Genomic DNA, 26,219 nt, shown 5'->3' on the forward strand with positions numbered 1-26,219 from the left:
CTGACAGTACTACTACATGGTGTCACTCTGACAGTACTACTGCATGGTGTCACTCTGACAGTACTACTACATGGTGTCACTCTGACAGTACTACTACATGGTGTCACTCTGACAGTACTACTACATGGTGTCACTCTGACAGTACTACTGCATGGTGTCACTCTGACAGTACTACTGCATGGTGTCACTCTGACAGTACTACTACATGGTGTCACTCTGACAGTACTACTGCATGGTGTCACTCTGACAGTACTACTACATAGTGTCACTCTGACAGTACTACTACATGGTGTCACTCTGACAGTACTACTACATGGTGTCACTCTGACAGTACTACTGCATGGTGTCACTCTGACAGTACTACTACATGGTGTCACTCTGACAGTACTACTGCATGGTGTCACTCTGACAGTACTACTGCATGGTGTCACTCTGACAGTACTACTGCATGGTGTCACTCTGACAGTACTACTACATGGTGTCACTCTGACAGTACTACTGCATGGTGTCACTCTGACAGTACTGACTGACATAGGTGTCACTCTGACAGTACTACTGCATGGTGTCACTCTGACAGTACTACTACATGGTGTCACTCTGACAGTACTACTGCATGGTGTCACTCTGACAGTACTACTAGCATGGTGTCACTCTGACAGTACTACTGCATGGTGTCACTCTGACAGTACTACTGCATGGTGTCACTCTGACAGTACTACTGCATGGTGTCACTCTGACAGTACTACTACATGGTGTCACTCTGACAGTACTACTACATGGTGTCACTCTGACAGTACTACTGCATGGTGTCACTCTGACAGTACTACTGCATGGTGTCACTCTGACAGTACTACTGCATGGTGTCACTCTGACAGTACTACTGCATGGTGTCACTCTGACAGTACTACTGCATGGTGTCACTCTGACAGTACTACTGCATGGTGTCACTCTGACACCACTACTACATGGTGTCACTCTGACAGTACTACTGCATGGTGTCACTCTGACAGTACTACTGCATGGTGTCACTCTGACAGTACTACTGCATGGTGTCACTCTGATTGTACTACTACATGATGTCCATTTCAGAAACTTAAAAGGACCACTGTTGGTCAGATTTAAAGTGATGCACTACATCATCTATAACACTATGCTTATTAGGATTCTGAAATTTGATTCAAGCATCAAATTAATAAGCAAGACAAGAGGATAAACCAACTGAAAATATCCAAGGCCAAATTCAGTATGCATTGTGCTGGGGAAGGCGGAGGCGTGAAACACACAAGTAGCTTTGAATAAAGACATTGATTGAAGATATGCGAGGCAGTTCCTGAAATACCGTTGGTTACTCTAATAGATGAAAATAGTATGGCTATATTATGTTTGTGTCAGTGTGTTATTGTGTGGCTGTTGATATTACAAATGTGTAGTGTATGCTAATTTGGTTAAATATACTTGCCCTGGGCTGTGAATTATGAATATGGCTCATAATAAACTTTTAATTGTAACGTCTACTTCCAACTCACACTCTCAAACACATAGATCCCCTGAACGCAGCTCACTCTCCAGATCCCAATCACCTGAATTCTGATCACCTGTTCACACACCTATATGTCATTATCACACACTATTTAGTTCAGTTCTTTGCACCCCATCATTGTGAGGTATTGTTTGTTTTGTGACACACTTCTATTTGTAGCGCTGGTTATCCTGTAATTTAATCCTCCCGTGTATGATAGTTTTGACCTGCCTCACTAACAATGCATTTTGCCTATTCCCTGCCTGTACTTTAGCCTATTGGATTTCCTGTCATCAACCTATTGCCTGATCTCCCAGACGACGTTACTAGCATTTTCCCTGACTGTACTGTTGCCTTCTTGGATCCCCTGTGTATGACCTTCTGCCTGCCCCTGGACCCAGCTACCTGCCTCCTCCTGTGGTCCTTTACAAATAAACACCTGCTGTGCCCTGCGCTTGAATACCTCACCAAAAACGACAGATGGATTCAGCGGAGCTGCAGCTACGTCTAGCCCGACAGGAGGAACGAATCGATGAACTCTGCCACCTCCTTCGCCAGTCCCTTCCTGCTTCACCGATATCAGGTGCCACAGCCTCCTCTCGTTCATCTCCCCCCATATCCATGCCTAATAAATACGACGGCTCCCCAGGGAAATGTCAAGGATTTCTCATGCAATGTAACCTGTACATAGACCATCACCCCGCTGACTTCATCTCTGACAAAGACCGGGTGGACTTTGTCATCTCCCTACTCACAGGCAAAGCTCTGGATTGGGTCACAACCCTGTGGGCCGCTCAAAGTTCTGATCTGTCCTCTGAATCACGTTTCCACGCCCTCTTCAAGGAGGTGTTCGACCATTCAGTTTCAGGTCGTCACACCGGGGACCTATATTTGTGAGCTGCGACAGGGCCGTCGCTCCACCACTGAATATGCCCTTGAGTTCCGCACCATGGCTGCCGGCAGTGGACCATCTCTCCTTAGTCTACCGGAGGGGTCTTAATTGGGAGTTACAGACCAAACTGGCCTGCAGAGGAGATTTAACGAACCTAAACCAATACATCAGGATGTCCATATCCATTGGCAACCTTCTGGTGGACAGCAGACCTATACAGTCACCTATGGCCTGCGAGTCTTCCACGCCCTTCTCTCGTCCACCACGGTCTAATAGCCCTTCTCTCGTCCACCACGGTCCAAACACATGCAACTCGGCCACGCCACTCTCACGCCTGCCGAGAGACATCGGAGGTTACGTGAAAACCGGTGCCTCTATTGTGGAGAGTAACTAACTACTCAATAGCTGTCTGATTCACCCCCCCCACCCCCCATGAAGTGGTGACCACAACCCCTCCACTTCTGCCTGGGTAAGCCCCTCTACGTTCTTGGATATTACCAAAAGGCAGTTTGGTATCCCGGCTCTTCTGCTAATGGGGTCACTCAGTTTGTGGAGGGACTTGTGGACTCGCTGAGTTCTGGCCATCCCGGGATCACCCGGACCATGGAGCTGCTGACACGCAAATTCTGGTGGTCATCCCTAACAGCAGACGTCTGAGATTACGTTATTTTCTGTCCCGTCTGTGCATGGGCAAAGAGCCCTCGCCAACTACCTACCAGTAAGCTCAAGCCCTCACCTACACCACACAGACTATGGTCCCACATCGCCATGGATTTCCTCACTGATCTGCCAGACTCTTCGGGATTCACTACTATTTTAGTTGTAGTGGACCGGTTCTCCAAGATGTGCCGACTCATCTACCTAATGCCGTGGAAATGGCCGAGTGCATGTTTCAACGGGTGTTTCGTCTGTATAGGATGACATCATTTTGGCTCGGGGACCCCAGTTCGTCTCCAGGGTGTGACGAGCCTTCTGCGGCCGACTGGGGGTCTCCATCAGCCTATCCTCCGGATACCATCCCCAAACCAATGGGCAGACGGAAATAGGGATGTACCTTCGCCAACACTGCACCCACAGACCACACGAGTGGAGTCGCTATCTAGCCTGGGCCGAATACGCACAGAACTCCCTGGTGCAAATCTCACTCTTTTTCAGTGTGTCTTCAGATACCAACCTCCCGACTGTGCCTGCCGTCGATGAGTGGTTTTGACAGAGTGAGCAGGTTTGGGAGACCGCACATCGGCACCTACATCAAGCTTCCCTCTCCCAGAAACGGTTCGCTGACCGGCATCACCGACCTACTCCACTCTTCCACCCTGGGCAACGTGTGTGGCTCTCTACCCGGGACATCTGGCTTTGTGACCCCTGCAAAAAGTTCAGTCCCCGGTTCATTGGTCCCTTCAAAATAACACACCACATCAATCCTGTCACCTACCGTCTCCAGTTGCCCACCATGACTTCACTTTGTAATTCTGCTGTGTCTCTTTCCTAAGGACTGCGTATACATATTTATTCTGATGCTATAGAATGTGTCAGAGGTGTCCTAACGGTGTCCTTGATGAAAGGCTATTCCTATTGAACACTTTTGCAGTCATCCATGTGCCACCACTGTGGAAATGTGTTTTTCCCCTCCCTCTTTCAATGAAACAAAAGTTGTTCTGTTCTTATCTCTACTGATACCTGATTTTATATATTTTTTTTCTTCCAGGGTTTGCAATGGCGAGACTATCAGTGGCTTTAGCAGATTTATCAAACCAAATATTGTTCTCTTTCCTCAGGAGGCTCAGACTCACATTGCATTCAGTGTTAATTCAAATGAAATATGCAGTTAGATTATTTTGTGCATTGTTGCCTGACGCTCACACTAAGTACAGAGCATCGAGGTAACACAAGAAGTTAAAGGCTTTACAAATATGTTCAAGGTTCTTTGTCAAGGATGTAGAGCTTTAGTTCAATTTTATTTGTTTAACCAGGATAAACTCAGTAGCAATTGGCACTGTTTTTCGGGGAGTCTTGGGAAGTTATCTTGAAGAATAAGAAAATAAAGTTGAAACCAGTGTAGAGGCATCTTGATGACAATGTCCTAGCTTGCAATACAAATAACATTTTGAATTACTGACCATTTGAAGGTTCTCTCAGCAACAGTAACAATTCGGTCTGACCTGATTGGCTGCAAGGCCCTGGTTTCTGTTCATGTGACATTGTTCCAAGGTAGGCAGTACAGTAGCTATCCTGAGGCCCATGTCAGGACCCCCTGATCCTAGAGCAGTGCCTGTCAGGCCTGCACCTGTAACAGAGACCTTGTGGCCCTGCATCCAGCACGTAGGGCCGTGCTGGGCCACCGCACTGCCTCTGACATGCTTTGCATTCAACCACCACTCACGGCCCAGGCAATGCTCCAGAGACCGGCCGTGATCCCAGCTGTTCGCTTCATTTTAATGCACTCTGAATAATATTAAAGCAGAATCAGTTGAATTTATTAATGCAGGCTGCCCCTCGGAGAGATGCTTTTAAAGGCCAATGATTTAATTTAAGCTCTTAAACCCTCTATTTTTGATATGTTACAAAGAATTATGGCTTTTGCCATGTCTTTACACCACAGAGTACAGTGGGCCACTGTATAAATTATTACCAAACCATGACTTCTGGAAACAGCCACCATTAGCAGTCATATTTCCACCCCTTATCCTAGAGACCACATCAGTCCCTGTTCTTGCACTTTCTAGTATTCCTGTCATTAGAGTCTGTTCTTGAATAACGAACGACACTGTCAGTATAAAATCTATTTGCATGGTTTTTTGTAGTTGACTTGGAGGATAAACTGACTCCTACAAAGCAAACTGGCACCTGAATATCGGCCTGGATGTCTTTTCAAAAGCTCCACATGCTGTCTCCTCAGGTACATGCTTATGGAGGGAGACCAATCTGGGACTGTAGCACCACAATCTGGCCCGTCATTTGGATGTCGTTACTGAGTTGATTCCAGGTAAGCCTTCCACTTTATTGGTGTCAAGGTCCTCTTAGAGTAGGCCATGACCTCTGCCGTTTTAATTCAAGGCAGCCCAGACTCAGGGCACTAGTGCTAATCTCATTGGCCCGTTTTTCAATTGGTACCACTAGAAAAAATAGCTGTAAACAAAGAGATTTGACACCTGTAAGTATAACCAAGAGTAGTGCCTCTGTCACTATGCGACACTGTGGTAAAATTGTGTCTCCATGATGGGAGGTCAGAGAACCATCACGAAATCACTCATGTAACAATTACTAAAAAGAGGTGCAGAGTGTAGTGGCATAATAAAATGAAGCCTTTGCTGGCATCATCTGAAAGGCAGGGCGGTACACCTGCGAAGGAGAGAAGGGATCACATCAGTGTTCTCTGTGTTTGCGCTTGCTAGTTTGACGCCCGCTTCAGGGCTGCACATCACAGGAGCGACTGCTGAAAAAACAGGTTGTAGGGGTCCTTGCGCACAGCCTGCCTGTGGTGCTGCCTGAAGGACTACCATGGAAACAAGGAGTGTGACAGGCTCTGGGGGGATCCACCACAGCTGCAGGCACTTCCATTTTGACAGACTGATGAAGACATCACTGCCACACAGTGCACAAAAACAACAACAACTAGTGGAAAAAAATATGATCCAGGCAATGTTAACTGCTATGTGGCTGAAATGTTTACTAGCAAGCTTGTAAAACATCCAGTTTCTAATGTATTCAGGGACCAGATTGCATGGTGACTTATCTGCTGAGATTTGGGCTTTTCCCCAGAGGGAATCGATTTATAAATGATTTCTTAAATATGATTACCTCTCTATGAAGAGGAAAGAGACATTATGCTAGGTGAGAATTCTATGGCAGTCCTAACCCTGTCTATATCCTGTCTTTAACTCATTGAATGAATGACTTAACATTAACAGAGGGCGTACAAGCCCAAAAGCTCAGTGCTAGTGACTTGACAGCTGGGAAGCAGACAGCCTATTCACCATGACCTCTCTTAATACCAATGACGTCATTTGCCTTGATAATATCTCCACTGATGACAGCTCCAACCTCTTAGTTCCCAGGAGTCCCCAGAGCCAGGCTCAATTCATCAATATTAGCCAACGATATTCATGTCAAACATTATGGAACAGGTAGTGGTTGTAACTTCAAGACAAAATGTCACTTAATAGTTATTTGGTCATCTCTTTCAGAAACAATGCACCAGTAACAAGCTGAAGTTATATTTCTGTTTGGAAAGTTCTGTCTTGTATTTTTTTGAATAAGTTTTTTATACGTTTTGAATCCTAACAAGAGTTTCTAGGATCAAACATATTGCAGAGCACATCACTGTATGTGTGTGAGAGAGCAGTATTGGAGTGTGTTAAAATATGATGATTAACAGTACCCCGGGAGTGATGCTTAATTGGTTTCACCTGTCGGGACACCTCATTGGTTCTTCTCTGTGGGCACCCCACCTCCTCCTCCATGCCACCCCCACCCCACCCCCAGTGGAGCCCAGAATGCAGCAGGGTTTCAGCTTGTATGTGGGATTTAGCTCGTCAGAAGCTCAGGGTCACCTCCACTCCCCCTCACTTTGAAATGGACCCCTGGTGGCAGCTCCTGGGAGAGCCCAGTGATGTCTCTATCAGCCTGTCAAAAGAGATAGCCTGGGGCTCCACCAGGTCCCCCTGAGCCAATCAAACTCTTCACAAAGCACAGATAGATGCTCTTTCACCAGCGTGCTACTGCAGAGGAAGGAGATCACCCGCCCTCCCGCCCGACTGGGATGCTCAGCACACCAATCAGCTAGAACAAACTTCCAGTGCTGGGGTCCAGGGCTCGCCTCAGCCAAAACTCTGCTCAAACTAGGGCTATTTTTAAGTGTTACTTGTTTATTTATTTACTTTTTCTTTGAATGAGCAGAACTGAGAACACACCAACTAAACAATAAGTTATTTCAAAGGTGTGGAGATCCAACGACAAAAAGGACTCTAAGAACTCTGATAACATGTTATATGATTAATGTTCCACTGGTACATGAGCAAGAAATATTACATAAGGATTTTATCCAATATGTGCATTGTCTGGAAATGTCATGAGGAATTGATTTCCCATTAAAAAGAGAGAGTCATTTGTCAAAGGCAATGAAAGAGCCAGTTAATGTAGGCCCATCAAGGATAAAACTGTTTGAAAATCATCACATTCAAATCTAATACATATAAGATCTAAAACAATCTTCTAAACACACCAATAATCATCTCTAAGTAACATCACATCAATGTTTGAGGCTAATCGTTGTGAATAATTTGAAGATGCCTCAAAGTAAACCGTGAAAGACCCTCTGAGGATTATGTCTGATGGAGTAGGAAGCATATGTTACTCTTCCAGGAACTCCATCATGGAGAGAAAGACTATTCCGTGTGTGTAGCCAACATTTGGTAGTTGAGGTGATTTTAGTGGAAACGTGAAGCATTAAGTGCTGAAGATGAAGAGTACTCTCTGTGAGATGAGCGCCCGCTCATTTGGACCCTTTTATTGTGAGAAGGCAACAAAAGCACTGCATTAGCCACTGCGCCGGACCAATATACAGGGCTTTGATGTGAGCTCGGTAACCAAGGCACAGCGGTGGCCGATGCATGAGCTCTGTTCCAATGGGTGTGTTGTGTAATCAGATGTATTTACTGTGTATTCAGGGAGAGAAGTAGTGTAATCCATTCCCAGTGCAGTTAGGAAGAAAATCATTGTGGAACAACTACAGTTTGAGATTGGATTTTTCTAGGTTTTACAATTCATCACATTTTCATTTGAGAATTGACAAATAAGAAGACATCAAAACAGGAAACGTGAGAAGTTGCACTAGAGTATCAAAGTTACATGTGTCTAACTTATCTTTGAATCTGTTCAGAAAATAAATTCTTCATAATACAAAATATTTGATCAAAGGGATTGTACAGAGTTGATTTTACAAATTAAAATAATTATATGCACCTTGAATATAAAAAGGCTTTGTAATAAACAGTTATGAGCATCGGCCTACATAAAAAGAGAGCCATAAAAATACAAAAATGAATGCCCGTAATACTTTACCTAAAGTCTATATTTGAGAGATCAATTTAAATTGGTAGGAATGTAAGTACAAAGTGTTAACTGGATTTAGCACACCTACAGTATTACATTTACCAATTTGCCCTTATATGAAAATAAAATGTAAATGATTCAAAGCATTGCAGCGGTTCAGTTTTACTACTCAAACCAATAAAAGCCAAACAGCAGAGGTCTGAGTTAAACCAAACTTTCTAGCTCTCATTCTTTTTCTAAAATGCATGAATGGATGCGGGCAGACGGCGTCTCTGGCTCTGTGATTGACAGCTCCATGTGCTGCCTCCCTAGCCGGTGCAGTGCACAGCCCCTGTCAGGGGGGTGGCAGACACACAAACGGGAGAGCGGCTGACTGCACCCCCACAGCAGGGGGCACGGGAGAGGGGGGAGCAGGCGGTGAGGGGTCGCAGGTTCTGCTGGCACTGGAGCGTTGCCATCGTAGCGGACTGGGCCGTGCCATTTTCAAAAGGAGCCCAGGCCTTTCATCCAGCATGTCCGAGGGGCTTACCTTCTCCTCCGTGGCGGGCTCTGGATGCTGGGCGCTCTCAGCTCGCTGTACTGCACCTGTAAAAACAAACAGGAGTTTGGTCGGAGGCAGGTAATCTGAGCTCAGTGGAGCGCACGGTAATGGCTCCCCCGAGGAGAGCTGGTGCAGGGGAAAGCGAGGCGGGCTTGCCTGTAATGAATCATTTTTTAAACACAGGAGCAGAGGGGATTAATCACAGGGAGGAAGGATTTGAGAAGTCAAGGGTTCCGTACCAGCGCACTCCCCCCTCCTCCGCCACAATCGCAATATTAGAAGCAGACATCAACTGTTGAGAAGACCTGCCAGTAAGGGAGTTGTAAAACTGCATAATCGCTCATTGCAAGTTGTGTCCTTTCGGAGAAAACTTTGTACGAAGCCAAGAATAGCCTCAGCCAGGGGTTTCTTAACTAGAGTAGCAACTGGCATCAATGGGATGTCGAATTTTACATGCTTCAATGGGAACTAAAAGTTGACTTTGATTTCATCCGAGAAAAGAGACCTGCCACTGACATTTTAACTTTAAACCCCAGTTTCCTTTCAGTTATGTTTGCAGAATTATGCTCAACATCAAAGATTTCAGATTTACACAGATTCCTACATGTCCAAACGTATTTGTAACAGAAATCAAGGCTGAAAGTCTAGAATTAAACTTCCAAATTGGAACTTACTATGGCAAATGGTTGAAAAACTGTAAGTATCTAAAATATCTTTGTCCAATTTTTGTAGTCTCTAGTGAAAGTAACAGGCCCCAAAAATAAATCAAAACAACAATAATGCGAAACCAATTGATAGTTGGAAAAAGATTTAGAAACTTGACAAAATGAAGTTTGAAGAAAAAATGCTTTCAAAAGCATTTTTGTTGTTGCTACAACAATAACATGGTTCTGTTGAATCAAGGTAGAGAATCCATACTAATTACCAACCCCTGATTATTAGAATGGGAGATGGAATGAATGAGGGAACAAAGTGACTGCCGTCTGCATCAGAACATGAAACTGTTAGAACTAACAGATGCTTCTTATTTCAGGACAGACAAGCTCCTGTCAGAAGTCCCGGTTTGGGGGGGCTTTGTAGATTTGCACAGGCACTAATTGCCAAGTAATTTTGCTGTGAGACAGGAGCCTGTTTCCAGCCTTTGTAATATGGCTAGACTGTGTCCATACCTCGGCCTATCTAAGGGTTGGAGTTCTAAGGTAATAACTATTGTTATGGTTCTTGTGTTTGTCTTGTTCAGCAGATTATTATTCACAAAACTTTACCTACTGATGAGTCATTATGAATGTTTTGTTTTGTTATGTACCCATCATCCATGACATAGTTAATCTGTAAACTAGACTAAAAAGTATTGTCCCAATGGAGTCATTTTTAAAACTTTAACAATGTGTCACATAAAAGATGTGAGACATAAAATATGGCAAAACTAAATGTATTCATCTTGTTGTTTTGCCAACTTACTCAGCCAAAAAAATCACATAGGCTTCTCTCCAACATCACTGAACAATTGGCAATAACTCTCAGAGTGACAACATCAAGGGGGCAGTGGAGAAAGAGACTGGGGTTCATTGTCTTTCTAGATCCAGACAGTCACGTATCCTAGCTGAATACTGTTTGTGGAGTACTGTACCTGGGAGAGGAAGGCACTGTTTGCTGCTCCGTTTCCTGCCCACACTCAGCCTCTCTCAGTGAGAGAACAGAACAGAGAGAGAACAGTATGAACACCCAGTACCACGTACCCCGACAGCACCCTGCCCTGGCAGCTATCTGCTACCAGCCCTGTGATGTAACGGCAAATGACATATCAGCCATGGCTAATATATGATCACATATGGCAGCCAGCAGGATGGCCAGGTCTCACGACTACATTAATTGACTCCCCCACCCTGATGTGGCGGGGGCCACGTCAGAGTGTCTAAGCTGACACAGAGCTGGTCACACCAGCCACAGACGTCAGGGGCCCTCCGCCGGCCCCTGGCCAATCACAGGCCCCGTCGCCACAGCGCTTTTATCACAGAGACAAAACTGCTAATCAGGGACAAGGCTGGAGCGATATGGCGGAGGACAGATCAGAGCAGACCCCATCCAGGCAACGGGGCGACTGAATCAAACCACCGCCAGAAATAATTGGGCCAGGGGTGCTTTAAACGCGTGAGTTCATTAATAATCAAACAAAGCCAGAGGATATATTTCCCCAACACTTGAGAATACTGTTAGAGCAAATAATGCAGATATCTTCAGGGAATTCCCTCCCTCTATGTGTATGTGAAATTGAACCCTTACCTTTTGAACATCAGAAGGCACCCTCTTGAGGAAATCCAGTATTTCATTATTGTCAATGGCATACGGGCTGCGTAGCTTTTTGGTAAATTTGTTAACGCCTGTGAAAACAAGGACACATTAATAAATAAAGGTGTCATCGAGACCTGCATATTTTTACAAGGAGAAAACAATCTTGCGACCCCATCCCTAGCTCTTTCACCGCTGTATGAGAAATTGCACCTTGTGATGGTATTAAATTGATCACCAGGAACTAAATTGAATCTGTATATCAATAAGATGGTGGGGTTGTATGGACAGGGCATTGATATGTATCATCATAAAAATACACTACATGATCAAAGGTATGTGGACACCTGCTCATCGAACATCTCATTCCAAAATCATGGGCATTAATATGGAGTTGGTCCACCCTTTGCTGCTATAACAGCCTCCACTCTTCTTAGGAAGGCTATCCACTATATGTTGGAACATTGCTGCTGGGACTTGCTTCCATTCAGCCACAACAAGCACTGATGTTGGGCGATTAGGCTTGGCTCGCAGTCAGCGTTCCAGTTCGTTCCAAAGGTGTTCGATGGGGTTGAGGTCAGGGCTCTGTGCAGGCCACACCGATCTGGACAAACCATTTCTGTATGGACCTCGCTTTGTGCACAGGGGCATTGTCATGCTGAAACAGGAAACGGCCTTCCTCAAACTGTTGCCACAAAGTTGGAATCACATAATCGTCTAGAATGTAATTGTATGCTGTAGCGTTAAGATCTCTGTTCACTTGAATTAAGGGGCCCGAACCATGAAAAACAGCCCCAGACCAGTATTCCTCCTCCACCAAACTTTACAGTTGGCACTATGCATTCGGGCAGGTAGCGTTCTCCTAGTATCCACCAAACCCAGATTCGTCCGTCAGACTGCCAGATGGTGAAGCGTGATTCTCACTCCAGAGAACACTTTTCCACTGCTCCAGAGTCCATTGGTGGCAAGCTTGACAATAACTCTAGCTGACGCTTGGCATTGCGCATGGTGATCTTAGGCTTGTGGGCGGCTGCTCGGCCATGGAAAACAATTTCCCGACGAACAGTTCTTGTGCTGATGTTGCTTCCAGAGGTCGTTTGGAACTCGGTAGTGAGTGTTGGAACCGAGGACAGACGATTTCTACACGCTATGCGCTTCAGCACTCGCCGGTCCTGTTCTGTGAGCTTGTGTGGCCTACCACTTCGTGGCTAAGCCGTTGTTGCTACTAGACGTTTCCACTTCACAATAACAGCACTTACAGTTGACCGGGGCAGCTCTAGCAGGACAGAAATTTGACGAACTGACTTGTTGGAAAGGTGGCATCCTATGACGGTGCCACATTGAAAGTCACTGAGCTCTTCAGTAAGGCCATTCTACTGTCAATGTTTGTCTATGGAGATTGCATGGCGGTGTGCTTGATTTTATACACCTGTCCGCAACAGGTGTGGCTGAAATTGACCAATTCAAAAGGGTGTCCACATACTTTTGTATATGTCGTGTATACAGTACCAGTCAAAAGTTTGGACACACCTACTCATTCAAGGGTTTTTCTTTATTTTACTATTTCCTACATTGCAGAATAATAGCGAAAACGTCAAAACAATGAAATAGCACATATGGAATCATGAAGTAACCAAAAAAGTGTTAAAAAAAATATATTTTATATTTGAGATACTTCAAAGTAGCCACCCTTTGCCTTGATGACAGCTTTGAACACTCTTGGCATTCTCTCAACCAAATTCATGAGGTAGTCAATGGGAATGCATTTCAATTAACAGGTGTGCCTTGTAAAAAGTAAATCTGTGGAATTTATTTCCTTCTTAATGCGTTTGAGCCAATCAGTTGTGTTGTGACAAGGTAGGGGTGGTATACAGATGATAACCCGATTTGGCAAAAGACCAACTCCATATTATTTCAAGAACAGCTCAAATAAGCAAAGGGAATCACAGTCCATCATTACTTTAAGACATGAATGTCAGTCAATGCAGAAAGTTTCAACAACTTCGAAAGTTTCTTCAAGTGCAGTTGCAAAAACCATCAAGCGATATGATGAAACTGGCCCTCATGAGGACCGCCACAGCTAAGGAAGACCCAGAGTTACCTCTGCTGCAGAGAATAAGTTCATTAGAGTTAACTGCACCTCAGATTGCAGCCCAAATAAATACTTCAGAGTTCCAGTAACAGACACATCTCAACATCAACTGTTCAGAGGAGACTGCGTGAATCAGGCCTTCATGGTCGAATTGCTGCAAAAAAAACACTACTAAAGGACACCAATAAGAAGAACAGACTTGCTTGGGCCAAGAAACACCAGCAATGGACATTAGACTGGTGGAAATATGTCCTTTGGTCTGATGACTCCAAAATTTAGATTTTAGGTTCCAAACGCTGTGTCTTTGTGAGACGCAGAGTAGGTGAATGGATGATCTCTGCATGTGTGGTTCTCATCGGGAAGCATGGAGGAAGAGGTGTGATGGTGTGGAGGTGCTTTGCTGGTGACACTGTCTGTGATTTATTTAGAATTCAAGGCACACTTAACCAGAATGGCTACCACAGCATTCTGCAGTGATACGCCATCCCATCTGGTTTGCGCTTAGTGGGACTATCATTTGTTATTCAACAGGACAATGACCCAACACAGGCTATTTGACCAAGAAGGTGAGTGATGGAATGCTGCATCAGAAGACCTGCCTCCACAATCACCCCACCTCAACCCAATTGATATGGTATGGGATGTGTTGGACCGCAGAGTGTAGGAAAAGCAGCCAACAAGTGCTCAGCATATGTGGGAACTCCTTCAAGATTGTTGGGAAAGCATTCCAGGTGAAGCTGGTTGAGAGAATGGCAAGAGTGTGCAAAGCTGTCATCAAGGCAACGGGTGGCTACTTTGAAGAATCTAAAATCTAAAATATATTTAGATTTGTTTAACAATTCTTTGGTTACAACATTATTCCATATGTGTTATTTCATAGTTTTGATGTCTTCACTATTATTCTACAATGTAGAAAATAGTCAAAATAAAGAAAAACCCTTGAATGAGTACTGTAGGCATGTCCAAACTTTTGACTGGTACTGTATGTTGGCAGCTCAACAGTACAGAGAATGCTGTAATGCAGGCAGCAGGTGCACAGTAGCACAAAGATCCATAAGAGCTTTTGAACAGAGCCTGGTGGCTGACTGCAGAACATACATTTCAGTCCGTGTCCAAGGGCGACTCAGGTCCTCTGAGTACACATACAGTACTAAAGCCCGGAGCAGAGATTACCAACCTCCCTTCCCCCTATCACCACTCCACCCCCAACCACCTTTTCATATCAGTCAAACAACCAAAACATTTCTTATGTTTCCATTCATATAAGTTTATTCTTTATCTAATTTTCAATACTGTTATTTCCACCCATTTGGTTGCATTCCACACACTTTCTAGAAAGCAAACAGATACCTCTAGGTTCTAATGAGACCATATATTCACTGCTAGCTACAGCGCTTACCTCGACGTGTACACAAAGAACCTAAGGACCTAAATGTGTGCAGACTACATGAAAGGCTTGCGTTACAACCAGAGATGGGGGTTAACTGGGGAGTCAGGAGAGTGTATCAGTGCTGTTGTTTGATATGATTTTGGTATTGATTGTGTTGGAGGCAGTGTGGAAGTACAGTTAGTTGTGAGCTAACAGCTGGAGGAGGAGTGTCTGTTTCCCTCTGACCGCTGAGACTGTCTTCCTCTGTAGGACTGGAGCAGATAATGAGGGTTTACACCAGGAGCCTACACTGCCCAAGGACATCCTGTTTTATATACAGCATGATGCTCTCTACCTTGCCGCTCGGCTTTGTTTTCTCACAGACCCTGAGCCTAGCCTCAGACTGGTCTGCTTACATCCCCCACTGAGTGAGCTCTGAGCACAATGGGCCTCTGGAGCTAGCAGCCTGAGCTCTGGGCATTACAGAGATGTGAGGATGGCTGAATGTTCAAATGACTTCAATGAAGAACATGTTATAATGATAATGGATATAAGTGCTATTCCCTGTAATTGTCTTTTTACAACAATGTTTGGCAGAAGGGGAAGCTATCCATTCCAAAATACAGTATGTATTATTCAAATAATGGTGTATATTTGACTTACCCCATATCAAGATAATGTAGCGCAGTGGGATGTAGTATAAAGTTGCTGTTGCCACAAAGAGAACCAAGCAGGCCAGGCAGGACAGGAAGGGCACAGACCAGTTGAATGTGCTGTGGATGAAATATTACATCAAATAAAGTCAGAATATCATTATGACTAAGAGGATACAAGATACTGCACAATCAATAATGTAGTTGCTAGCCAAAGCCGTATACACCCACTGTTACAGAGAATATTGAACTCCAGTATACTGTAATGTGTTATGAAACATTTCCAAAACTTTAAATGTAAAACTTACTTCTTGACTCTTTCCCCGATGCATGCAATTTCATCCAAAATGCTTTGGACAGTGATGACAATCTCTTGGACCATATGGATTTTGTCCATCAGTCCCTTTTTCCCTGATTCCTAAAAATACAAAGGCACTGATGAGGTCTACTGTGCTGTATGTCAATTGTTTGAGGAAGCAGACAAAGCCCAGTTTATCTCTGCTGTGCTATCATGAGTAATTGATCTATTGAATGGCCTATAATGAGCAAACTATGTCTCTTCAGACTATGCTTTTGAAAATGAGGCAGATTCAATGTTGAAAACCTGTCATGAGGATGACTGAGATTTCCACTTTTGTCTGCCACAAACAATGGAAGTACTCTACATCTAAATCACAGATTAACTGGAGGATGAGAAAGACATAAAATGGCCATCAGTAATCAGGCAGCAGGCCAGATGACCCAGACAGGAAGAGCAGACAGAGGATGTATGGTGCAACTTGTAAGGGAGTCCAATCCCACAAGTCTCCATAGAGCGGGTTTGGACTTGTTCTGCCTGTGCTATCCCACCCACCTCTATACTCTGTCTGTTTGTCGGTCTGTCCTCACACCTCTCTGTGTGTGTGAGGGAGAAGTGGCTCAGCCACCCCAGAGCGCAGGGTTGTAATCATTGGATGTATTCTCACTCATATACAACTCTCATATCATGTGAATGGACTACGGCAATGTCCACCTTCATCACCAACAAAGTGTATATATAGTGTTATAGTGTTCATTTTATATTGATACATAAATATCATTGTGCAAAAGCTGTGATATGACGGAGACATCTTATATAGACCAGATGGACATGGTATGGGAAGGTGTCAGTCAATTTCAGTGTGGGGGGATTTTTTTTAGACATTCTCAGGCTTGTCTTGAGTTGAATTAGACATGATCAGATGAGTGCTGCTAACAGCAGAGGAGAAGCAGCGCTGGGAAGCTTTCCAGAAGGAGAGGCTGGAGATGATAACACCAGTAATGCAAGCTAAAGAGGGCTGAGAAGACTCACATCAAAAGGAGGACATAATGACAGGAATGATGACAGAGAAGAGCGAGGGAGAGAGAGGGGAGGTATCTGATGGAGTCTAACAGGAGGCTTGAGGATGTCTATATGTTTGTGTTAGAAGGCAGTTCCAGCCCCAGCCTGGGCTCAGTGACAGTGTCCAGACAGAATGCTTTTATCAGAGTCTCATGAGGCAGCCCCTGGGAAAACACGCTGTCCGCCAGGCAGCACAGAGCAGCGAGACTCCCCACTGTCAGTCCCCAGTCTCCTCCACAACAACCACAGGAAGAGAGCAATTCCCACCAGGCCGCTGGAAATATCTCAAATATGCTCTCTCAGAGATCCATGAAGAGATTATTATCCCATAGTATGATACAATAGAGAGGGAGGGATATACTGTAGCCTATTTTCCTATAGAAGAGATTACTATCCCATAGTGTCATACAAAAGAGGGAAGGATAGTACTGAAGCGTATCATCCTATGTATCATTGTTTAATAGAAGAGACACTGTCTGCAGCGAGACAAAAAAAACTCCAACCTCAGTCTAATGTGAATGCAGAATGCATATAATTTACTTCACATTAGGTGTTAATTTAGCTATTTCTCCTGAGCTCTGAGTCACAGCAGAGGAAACTGTTTGTGCTTGCTAAAAGCCATTAAGATCCATGTCTGTGTGCTCCTGATGGACAGAGAGCTGCGCACGGGGAAATGAGAGCTCACTGGATATGGAGCCTCATCAGTTAGAGATATGAAAGGGAATCTGAGCCTATCTAAAATTGATTAAGACCCCCTAAACATGAATTAGGATTCAAATCTGATAAAATCTGATATGAACTCTTATTTAGAACAGATAGGACTGTGTGCACAAGGTAGATGTAGGCAAAGATGACTTAGGCGAAGAAAAATAAACAATAATAATAATAATAATAATTGAGGTTTCATTTGAAAAATAATTATCCAAATGATATGTACTTTAAAGTATGCATCAATACGCTCTCATGATTATCACCTTTCATCTCCCTTGAAGTCCTCCATCTCCTTAGTGATGAGCATTGGAAGTCCTTTACTACATCACTCATTTGATGATATTATTTATCTTCATTCATTTTCCCTTTTAACCGCCTACAAAATTGTTCTGTGCTGCTGGTAAACAAAAATAAATAAAATGGCTTCCTTTGAAGTGAAAGGGATGGGTATACTGGTGGGGATGGACCACATAAATCATAAATGTGTACTGATTAGGAAACCTGTGTCAAATCATATTCTCATTTCAGATAAAATTGTAAAAGCTATACCTTTTAAAGGGAACAGATTTGATCTCTTGCACAAAGGTAAATAGAAAATGTGGTTTCACAGGCATGTGGGGCATAATAAACTGCTGAAAAAAGTTCATTTAACATTGCTTTAATTTGAATAAATGGAATCAAATTTGAATATTCATTCAAAGCTTGACTGAATATTTTCTAGTGACTTATTCCACAAAGAAGAGAAACGTTAATCTTAATGTAAAACACCTGTGATTTTGACATGGATTCTTTTATGATATTAAAATGAGCTAACAAACAAATGGATACACAAACAAACGTGTGAGGAGTGAGCAGCTCCCAGAGGCAGTACGTGTTACATACCTCCCATAATGCACATCACTGACTATGACATCAGCAGTCTGTCTGGCTGGTGTGCTGAAGGTGACCCAGTGGTGACTAGGGTCTGAGGGGGTAAGGGAAAGCACCCCTTCAGCTCAGTCTGTCACCCCCTCAACCCCCTCAACCCACCTACCCAACCCCCTGCTCCCCTGGGCAGTGCTTGAGGAGCAACACTCCCCCCTATTTACCCTGGACCAGCCATACCAGCCAGAGGCCATAGAAGACCTGTTTTATCTTCTCTGTTCATTGTGGTGGAGATCTATGGGCTTGTTTTGCTTTTCTAGTTTTTTTTATGTTATTTAATAAATATTGTCCATCTACACAATTGATACCTAAGGCCAAAGGGAAGTCACTTTGGCCACACATCATTTGTAAGCTGTCTTTTTCCCTGAGGACAGATTTGTTCACAGAGAGAGATCTGTTGTGTATTATCCTGATGTAACGTAGCCAGGCCTTTCGTCTCTCTTTAACGTCATGCTCTCACATTCCAACTGCTCTATCGGAAGTTTACATATCTCCTTCCTCCAGGGGAAAACAGGGAAAAAAACATTTGAGTGGCAATGGTAACCTTCTCAGAGGGAATAGCCTTTATTCACTTCTTAGCGAAAGGACTACAAGAAAAAAATAGTGCGTTTGAAGTCATGAAATTTAACACTGATCACTCTTTAACCCCAAATAGTTTGAAAGAGCACTTTGATATGAAGTGTAAAGCTACATTGCTTGGTCTGTCTGCATGATATCACATTTAAGTGACAGCAAAACCATAACACGACTTTCAAATAAGCCACTTTAAATTAAAGCTGACATCTTAAAACAAACACAGGCAACTTCTTAATTAGTCAATGAAAGCAGATATTTCATTTTCACAGAGTGTGAATGGGCTTAGTGGGCTCACGTTAAACCTTTCAGAGAGGACTTCAAGGAACAAGAATGATTTGGTTTAAGCCGTTACACTGAGCTCCACAACACATGGACATGTATTTGGAAAAATCTATTCCCTGCTTTTTTAAAAACATACTTATTTTTTAATCTAAAGGAGAAAACAAACAGAATAAAAATACAAAAAAGCCAAATCGTTGAGGTTGAGTGAAATTATAAAGACCTGCTACTAATGATCCTATTCAGTAGTAGAAGTATTAAAAGCAACAAAAGCAGTACATCCTCATTCACTATTCATACAAACACACACTTGTCATATCATTACTATTTGTTTGGGGACTGGGTTATCTTTTCTAAGCTATGATTACAAATGCAGTGCAACTAAGCGTAAGCTGTATTATGTGTATGCACACATACCATGAATTAGCCTGTGCTTTCAGACAGGATTTGGAGGACAGGCCTGTTTTTTAGCAGAGGGTGTTCCTCTCCGTAGATGATGGTAGCCCCCGGTCATCACAACAGAATATATTAAGCACATTATGGATATGATTCCTGGGCCCAGACGCACTGCAGAGGGGTCATTGCTTGGAGGCTTTGCAGCAGCTCCACACTTCCCCACTTCTCCACCATAAAGCAATAATACACATCCCATTAACTCTTGCCTCTCCTAACTAAAATGAAGGGAAATGTCTAGATAAGAGGAACAAGGAGGAAAAGACATGACACTTTTGTCTTCTTCTTTTGGTGTGGGCAGCAGTGGAGGCTGTTGGGAGGAGCTATAGGAGGATGGGCTCATTGTAATGGCTGGAATGGAATAAATTGAACCTCCACTGGTGGACAGGCATTAAAATAATTGTTTTGGTATTATCAAGTTCAGATGAAAAATTATAAATAAGGGCTCATTATGAATATAGAGATCCAATTGTTTAAGCGACTGATAATCTTGATAGAACAGTAAGTACATGCTCTTAGCCTCAGTTGTTATTGTAGGGAAAATGTTAATCTCATAGTAACCATCCCATTTAGAAAAGTCTAGTGAGAAAATCTTCACTTGCTGCTAATATCTCCAACGACAGACAAACTTCAATTAATGATGCAGTCTAACGCAGATTTGGAGTTTAAAAGGGCTGGGACACTGCGGCAGAGCACATTTGTAGTGATACTGAATACTCAATGAAATAGACTGCAGGTGCTGAAGGAAATGTGTTTGTTCACATGCTATTACTGTTTACCTACATTCTGTCTATTTTGAATGCATGAAATGTTCTATTCTTGGGTAAAGACAAGGATTTCCAGTGAAACTATGCAAAAGTCCCAACTAGAACTTGTACAACTGGCATACAGAATATACTATAGAATAGTCCAAAATAAAGGAAATAAAATACCTTCTCATCTTCCTCCTCATCATCGGTCATGTTCATGTTCACCTACAAGAGAATGGAGAGAGGTAGTGTGTTTTCAAATGGACAGGGACACATGCGGGCACTGGAGCATTTTGAACAAACACCTAGTAATGAAATTCTGCTCTAGTACATATACCCCTATTGGGAGAGGCCTGTTTCCATAGAGACGGCATCACAGGGGTGACCTCACACAAAAGGAGAGGTGAAAGAGGGCCTTCCTCACAAGAGCACTGTCACAGCAAAGCAATCTAATTTCTTCACAACATAAACACAACAGAAAAACAGAAAGAGGAAAAAAACATTTAATTTGGATGCTGTTGCCTAGATCCCTTTACATCAAGTCATCCCTGACCCCTGCATGGTGCACACTGTGACATTGCCTGGGAACAGGGTTGTGTTACTGCCGGGCACAGGGTCACAGAGAGGTGAAAGAGGCTCCACACTGGATATGAGGGTGAATCCAGGCTTTAACATTTCCCGGGGACTGCATCTTTGCCAGCAGCCTCAAACACAATCAGTGGGCTAGGGTTGGGGATGGGGACGTTGCTGCAGGGAGGGGATGTTTGCAGGCCAAGGCCCCGGCCGTCGAGATGGCTTACAACACAGTGAAATTGGAGGGCATTGAGAAGTGTGAACAGCATTAACCTTTACAGACATGGCTAGGGGAGACTTGATTTCCATAACCTAGGCTTTGATACAGAGGAGATAGCCGTGCCATCTTGAGAATGTACTCAATGCACTTTGTCTACAACAGTATCTACACAACATCAATACAATGTTGTATGCTGAAATAATACTGTATTGGTATCAACATGGTAAACATGGTAAAAAAAACATTCAGCTAATATTTTGCAAAAATGATGGTAACAGCATACTCTTGTCACGCCCTGATCTGTTTCACCTGTCCCTGTGATTGTCTCCACCCCTTCCAGGTGTCGCTTATTTTCCCCAGTGTATTTATCCCTGTGTTTCCTGTCTCTCTGTGCCAGTTCGTCTTGTATGTTTGTCAAGTCAACCAGCGTGTTTTTCCTGTTCTCCTTTTCTATTCTCTTTTTGATAGTCTTCCCAGTTTTGACCCCTGCCTGACTGGACTACTTTCCCGCCTGCCTGATCATCCTGCCTGCCCTGACCTTGATTCTGCCTGCCCTTCGGTACCTTTTGAACTCTGAACTGGTGTAGACCTTTTTGCCTGTCCACGACCATTCTCTTGCCTTACCCTATTGGATTATTAAATATTGTAAGACTCCAACCATCTGCCTCCGGTGTCTGCACCTTGTGTCATGATAACTCTTGATTATTGTAGGGCATTGCGGGCAGTTCAATTCAGGTAGTGGGAGTGCAAGTCTATGTTCTGAGGGTGACAGAGTCTAGCAGAGGGAGTTGGTGCTCAGCTCTGCATTCTCCTGACCGGTGAGTGGGCCAGGAGAAACATGAAGAGCTGCTGTGACATGTGTAGTATAGACCAGAGCTGTATGGAGTACAGTACAGTATAGGAGACACTCACCAGGTCCTGATTGCTGCTGATCCTCTCTGTGGTGATCTGGAAGTAGTTCCAGCCAATGAGCAGCAGCAGGAAGAGAGGCAGCATGAAGAGCTCCCAGGCCCACACCGTCACTATGAAGATCTGGAAGGACAGGAAGGACAGGGTGGGAGAGACTCATGAACAACACGGATAAGGCACGGCGGGTGGCACTGCCCTCATACAACATGGGCCAGAACCCAAGCCCAGACGTCACGGACACAATGTCCTCCTCCCACATCCCAGCATTCACCACTCAAAACAAACAATGGGTTTACCCACCACCCAAGCCCCATGAACAACACAGCAGACTGCAAAGCTACGCCACTACACTATACAGCAGGGTACCCCAACTGGCGGCCAGAGTTTTCTGAGCACAATGTTTTTTTCATTGTTGGACATAAAAGACTGTAAAAACACCATCAAGTCAGCTTCAAGATATTCCCACGCATAACAGAGAGATATATGTGATCATATACAAACATAAGCAAGGTTTGAAATATTATGTTTTAGTCAAATATTATATCTGTTTGGGCTTCTTGTGGTCAATTTGCAGTCTACAAATGATTTGTAATTATGTTCTGGCCACCTGACCATCCGCTCAAGAAAAAAATCGTCCTGCGGCTGAATTTAGTTGATGATCACTGCTATACAGCATCAGAGCCCCCTCTTAGTGGCTGGGAAGTAAGAGACCTTTGGGAAGGATTTTTAATATTCCAAAATCCAATTTATTTACAGAGATAACATGTGCTGGCAGTGTCCCTTTCTGCAGAACAGAAAGTCTGACAAGGGTAGGCTGTCTCTTATACAGCATATCTAACCCTCTTAGATTGGGAAGCATTTGGGCTGTCTGACTGTGACAAGGCGCATATGGCAACTGGAGGAGCATTTGCAACGTTTACCTCTCCACAGCGATGATAGTGAGAAAAGCCAAGACCCCTGGTAGAAATAAGATGGATCACACTGAATGAGTAATCCCTCATAATTCTGTAAAGGAGCGGCGCTAAGAACAGCGAACAACACCCACTGCACTTCACAGCAGAGCACTAATTGGACGGCTGCATTTAAACCCATTTAGTGACAGCCTAATGAGTCTGGCTCTAGCTGGAATTATCCACTATGTGTAAGGAGGAGCGCACTAGCCAGTTGACGTGAAGAAATAAAAAAGTCCTCCAAGTTTAGTCTAAATCTATTACTGTGTAACACTTGGCGTAGACATTCATTTTACCCATTTCTGGCATTTTTTTCTTTTGTAATGGCTATACGCCATTCTATAAATCAAATCAAATCAAATGTTATTTGTCACATGCGCGTGTAGACCTTACCATGATATTCTTACTTACAAGCCTTTAACCAACTATGCAGTTAAGAAAATAAGAGTCATAAAAATACTAAATAAACTAAAGTTTAAAAAAGTAACACAATAAAATAACGTGGCTATATACAGGGGGTATTGATACCGAGTCAATGTGCGGGGGTACCGGTTAGTCGAGTAATAAGTAATATGTACATGTACTGTAGATAGGGGTAAAGTGACTATGCATAGATAATAAACAGCGAGTAGCAGCAGCGTAAAAAAAGGGGGTCTATGCAAATAGTCCGGGTAACCATTTGATTAGTTGTTCAGCAGTCTTATGGCTTGGGGGCAGAAGCTGTTAAGCAGCCTTTTGGACCTAGACGTGGTACTCCCGTACTGCTTGCCGTGCGGTAGCAGAGAGAACAGTCTATGACTTGTGTGGCTGGAGTCTTTTACAATTTTTAGGGCCTTCCTCTGACACCACCTGGTATAGAGGTCCTGGATGGCAGGAAGCTGGGCCCCAGTGATGTACTGGGCTGTACGCACTATCCTCTGTAGCGCCTTACGGTTGGATGCCGAGCAGTTGCCATACCAGGCGGTGATGCAACCAGTCAGGATGCTCTTGGTGCAGCTGTATAACTTTTTGAGGATCTGGGGACCATACCAAAACTTTTCAGTCTCCCTGTTCACGACTGTCTTGGTATATTTGGACCATAATAGTTTGTTGGTGATGTGGACTCCAAGGAACTTGAAGCTGTGTGGGTGCCTACCCTTACCACCTGGGGATAAAATACAATTTAATCTTTGAAAGGTTCAAAAACTCCTCTTTTCTTAAACTTTGTCTTCATGAGAGGAGGAACTTAACCAAAAGGCTGAAAGAAAACAAACCTAGTAACTTAGAACACCCAATGAAATGAGAATTGGGATGCCTGTACTCCAATAGCTCACTACAATAGCATGCTGTGCAGTCTGAGTGTGGACTGCTGGGGGCTTGTTACAGTAAAAATATGTTTGACTTAGTCCTGAGACAGGATGTGAACCGGTGGGGCCTTCAGGCCTCCATTTGAGCCCTATAAACAGCAGACTGGTCTTGTCATATCAGCCTGTTTCCAGCCCTGCTGGCTCTGGGGCAGTCTACCTACTGCCACACAAGGCCTAGGTTCAATGGATTCAAACTGCCACCAGGGAAACGTGAACCATGAGTAATGCTGTAAACACTGGGTACCTCACAGCCCTAGGCTTCATTCAATAATATCTGAGTAATGTGAAGTGTAGGAACAAGCAGAAACACGGTGGGATAACCAAGATGTGAAGACCTAATATGAACAATATGTTACTGTAATTTCTCCACAACAAATTAGTTGAATTATGCAGCGACAACTAACACTGGTGGGAAAACCTAAAGGTAAAAAAATGAATATGCATGATGTGTGGAGGTAGCTTCAAAATGTCTCCTTTAGGTTATGAATAACCTACGTCATATGTTGTCACCTCTATTCGCATGAGGCTATTCTAAAGCGACACTGTTTTCAACCCACAGCAATTCAGCAGGCTGGCAGACAGGTAGACTGTCATATCCAGAGTTTTCCCTTTAAAATAAAAAGAAAGGAATAAAATTTGCCTGGAAACTGACATGAGCCCAGCAGGAATGTTGAACCCCCTTGCCCTCCCTGCAAAAGCTGCTACATAAACCACTAAAGTCTAATTGCCTGGTCTCTGTCTTCCTGTGCGAGTCAACAGAGGGAGCCAATTCATTTCCTCCCAGGGAGCCGGCAGAGAGAATCTGTCACAGGTATTCATAATCGGCCACTAATGCAAATTTCAGCTCACCGCGCTCTGGCTTGGTGGACAAGATAAAAGCCTAGAGAAATACAATGCCTTTTGTATAAACTGAGCGCCTAAATGAGGGTATAAACCAAAACTGTCAGAAATATCTTCTCAATTCCTCCCTCTCGGTTTTTAAACACTAATACAAATTTTACTGTGAACATCTGGGAAAGCCTCTCGGATTCCTTCGCTCAGGCACACAGAGCTGCCTCTTAGCCGGCAGATATCCCTCATTAATGAGCAGAGGTATATTTTTCTCCTGTCTCCTCACATTCTCTGCTGCTTCTGTGAAATGGAGATGGAACTAATTCCCCGCTAAGTGGTTTATGTTTTATTAGCGCCAAGCGTGAGTGATTAAAGGACAGTGTGGACAAAGTGCAACCTGTCAGGCTTAAGTGTAAATTTATATTGAAAATAATCCACCTTTTAATTGGCCTCAAAGTTGGGCTATATTTCATTTCAGTCTTGAGAGCCTTCCTACCGTATTTTTTTTTATCCCGCTACAAATTACACATGACAACAGGAACCTTAATGTCCAAAATACTACAACACTAATATGTTACATGGGCGGTAAAGCAGTCATTTATTTCACCAAAAGGACATAAAGCAACAAACAGAAAGCAGGGAAGCTAATAATTAATGATCTACCTGAAAGGTACGTTTCCACACAGCAGAAATGGATAATGAATGACTTGTAATTGAACAAGTGTTAGTATGTCTGGGAGGAGTGTCTTTAATGTAGGAAACCTCCCTTGACAAACACCATTTAGCTGAAAAATGCCTGCATGATAATGCATATGGTGTCTAGGGGGAAAATAATGAATTAATAAAACTATTAGCGCGCGGTGGAGTAGGTGATGGAGATGTACTCTCCTTAGCCACCTGTAAGCGCCTGGAGAAGGACCGACCCTGGG

The 26,219-nt window shown here is 43.7% G+C and overlaps 1 protein-coding gene and 1 long non-coding RNA gene across 5 annotated transcripts in view; one reads left to right on the forward strand and one right to left on the reverse strand.

Annotated features, from left to right (window-relative positions):
* LOC139584716 (uncharacterized) overlaps positions 1–22,119 on the forward strand; it is a 123,115-nt gene extending 100,996 nt beyond the window's left edge. The window contains exons 3-4 of the long non-coding RNA XR_011676817.1: positions 5,311–5,397; positions 21,723–22,119. This is a non-coding gene — a long non-coding RNA (uncharacterized lncRNA). The remainder of the gene's footprint in view (positions 1–5,310; positions 5,398–21,722) is intronic.
* LOC139584713 (multiple C2 and transmembrane domain-containing protein 2-like) overlaps positions 7,890–26,219 on the reverse strand; it is a 46,072-nt gene continuing 27,742 nt past the window's right edge. For all 4 annotated transcript variants that reach the window (XM_071416863.1, XM_071416861.1, XM_071416864.1 and 1 more), the window contains exons 18-23: positions 22,167–22,286; positions 20,645–20,686; positions 15,718–15,827; positions 15,420–15,529; positions 11,290–11,387; positions 7,890–9,050 (exon numbers count right to left, since the gene is read on the reverse strand). In XM_071416863.1, the coding sequence (XP_071272964.1) occupies positions 8,991–9,050; positions 11,290–11,387; positions 15,420–15,529; positions 15,718–15,827; positions 20,645–20,686; positions 22,167–22,286 (540 nt within the window). In that variant the 3' untranslated portion in view covers positions 7,890–8,990. The remainder of the gene's footprint in view (positions 9,051–11,289; positions 11,388–15,419; positions 15,530–15,717; positions 15,828–20,644; positions 20,687–22,166; positions 22,287–26,219) is intronic.

This window comes from Salvelinus alpinus, chromosome 9 (assembly GCF_045679555.1).
Source record: "Salvelinus alpinus chromosome 9, SLU_Salpinus.1, whole genome shotgun sequence".
In the NCBI taxonomy this organism is placed as follows: domain Eukaryota; kingdom Metazoa; phylum Chordata; class Actinopteri; order Salmoniformes; family Salmonidae; genus Salvelinus; species Salvelinus alpinus.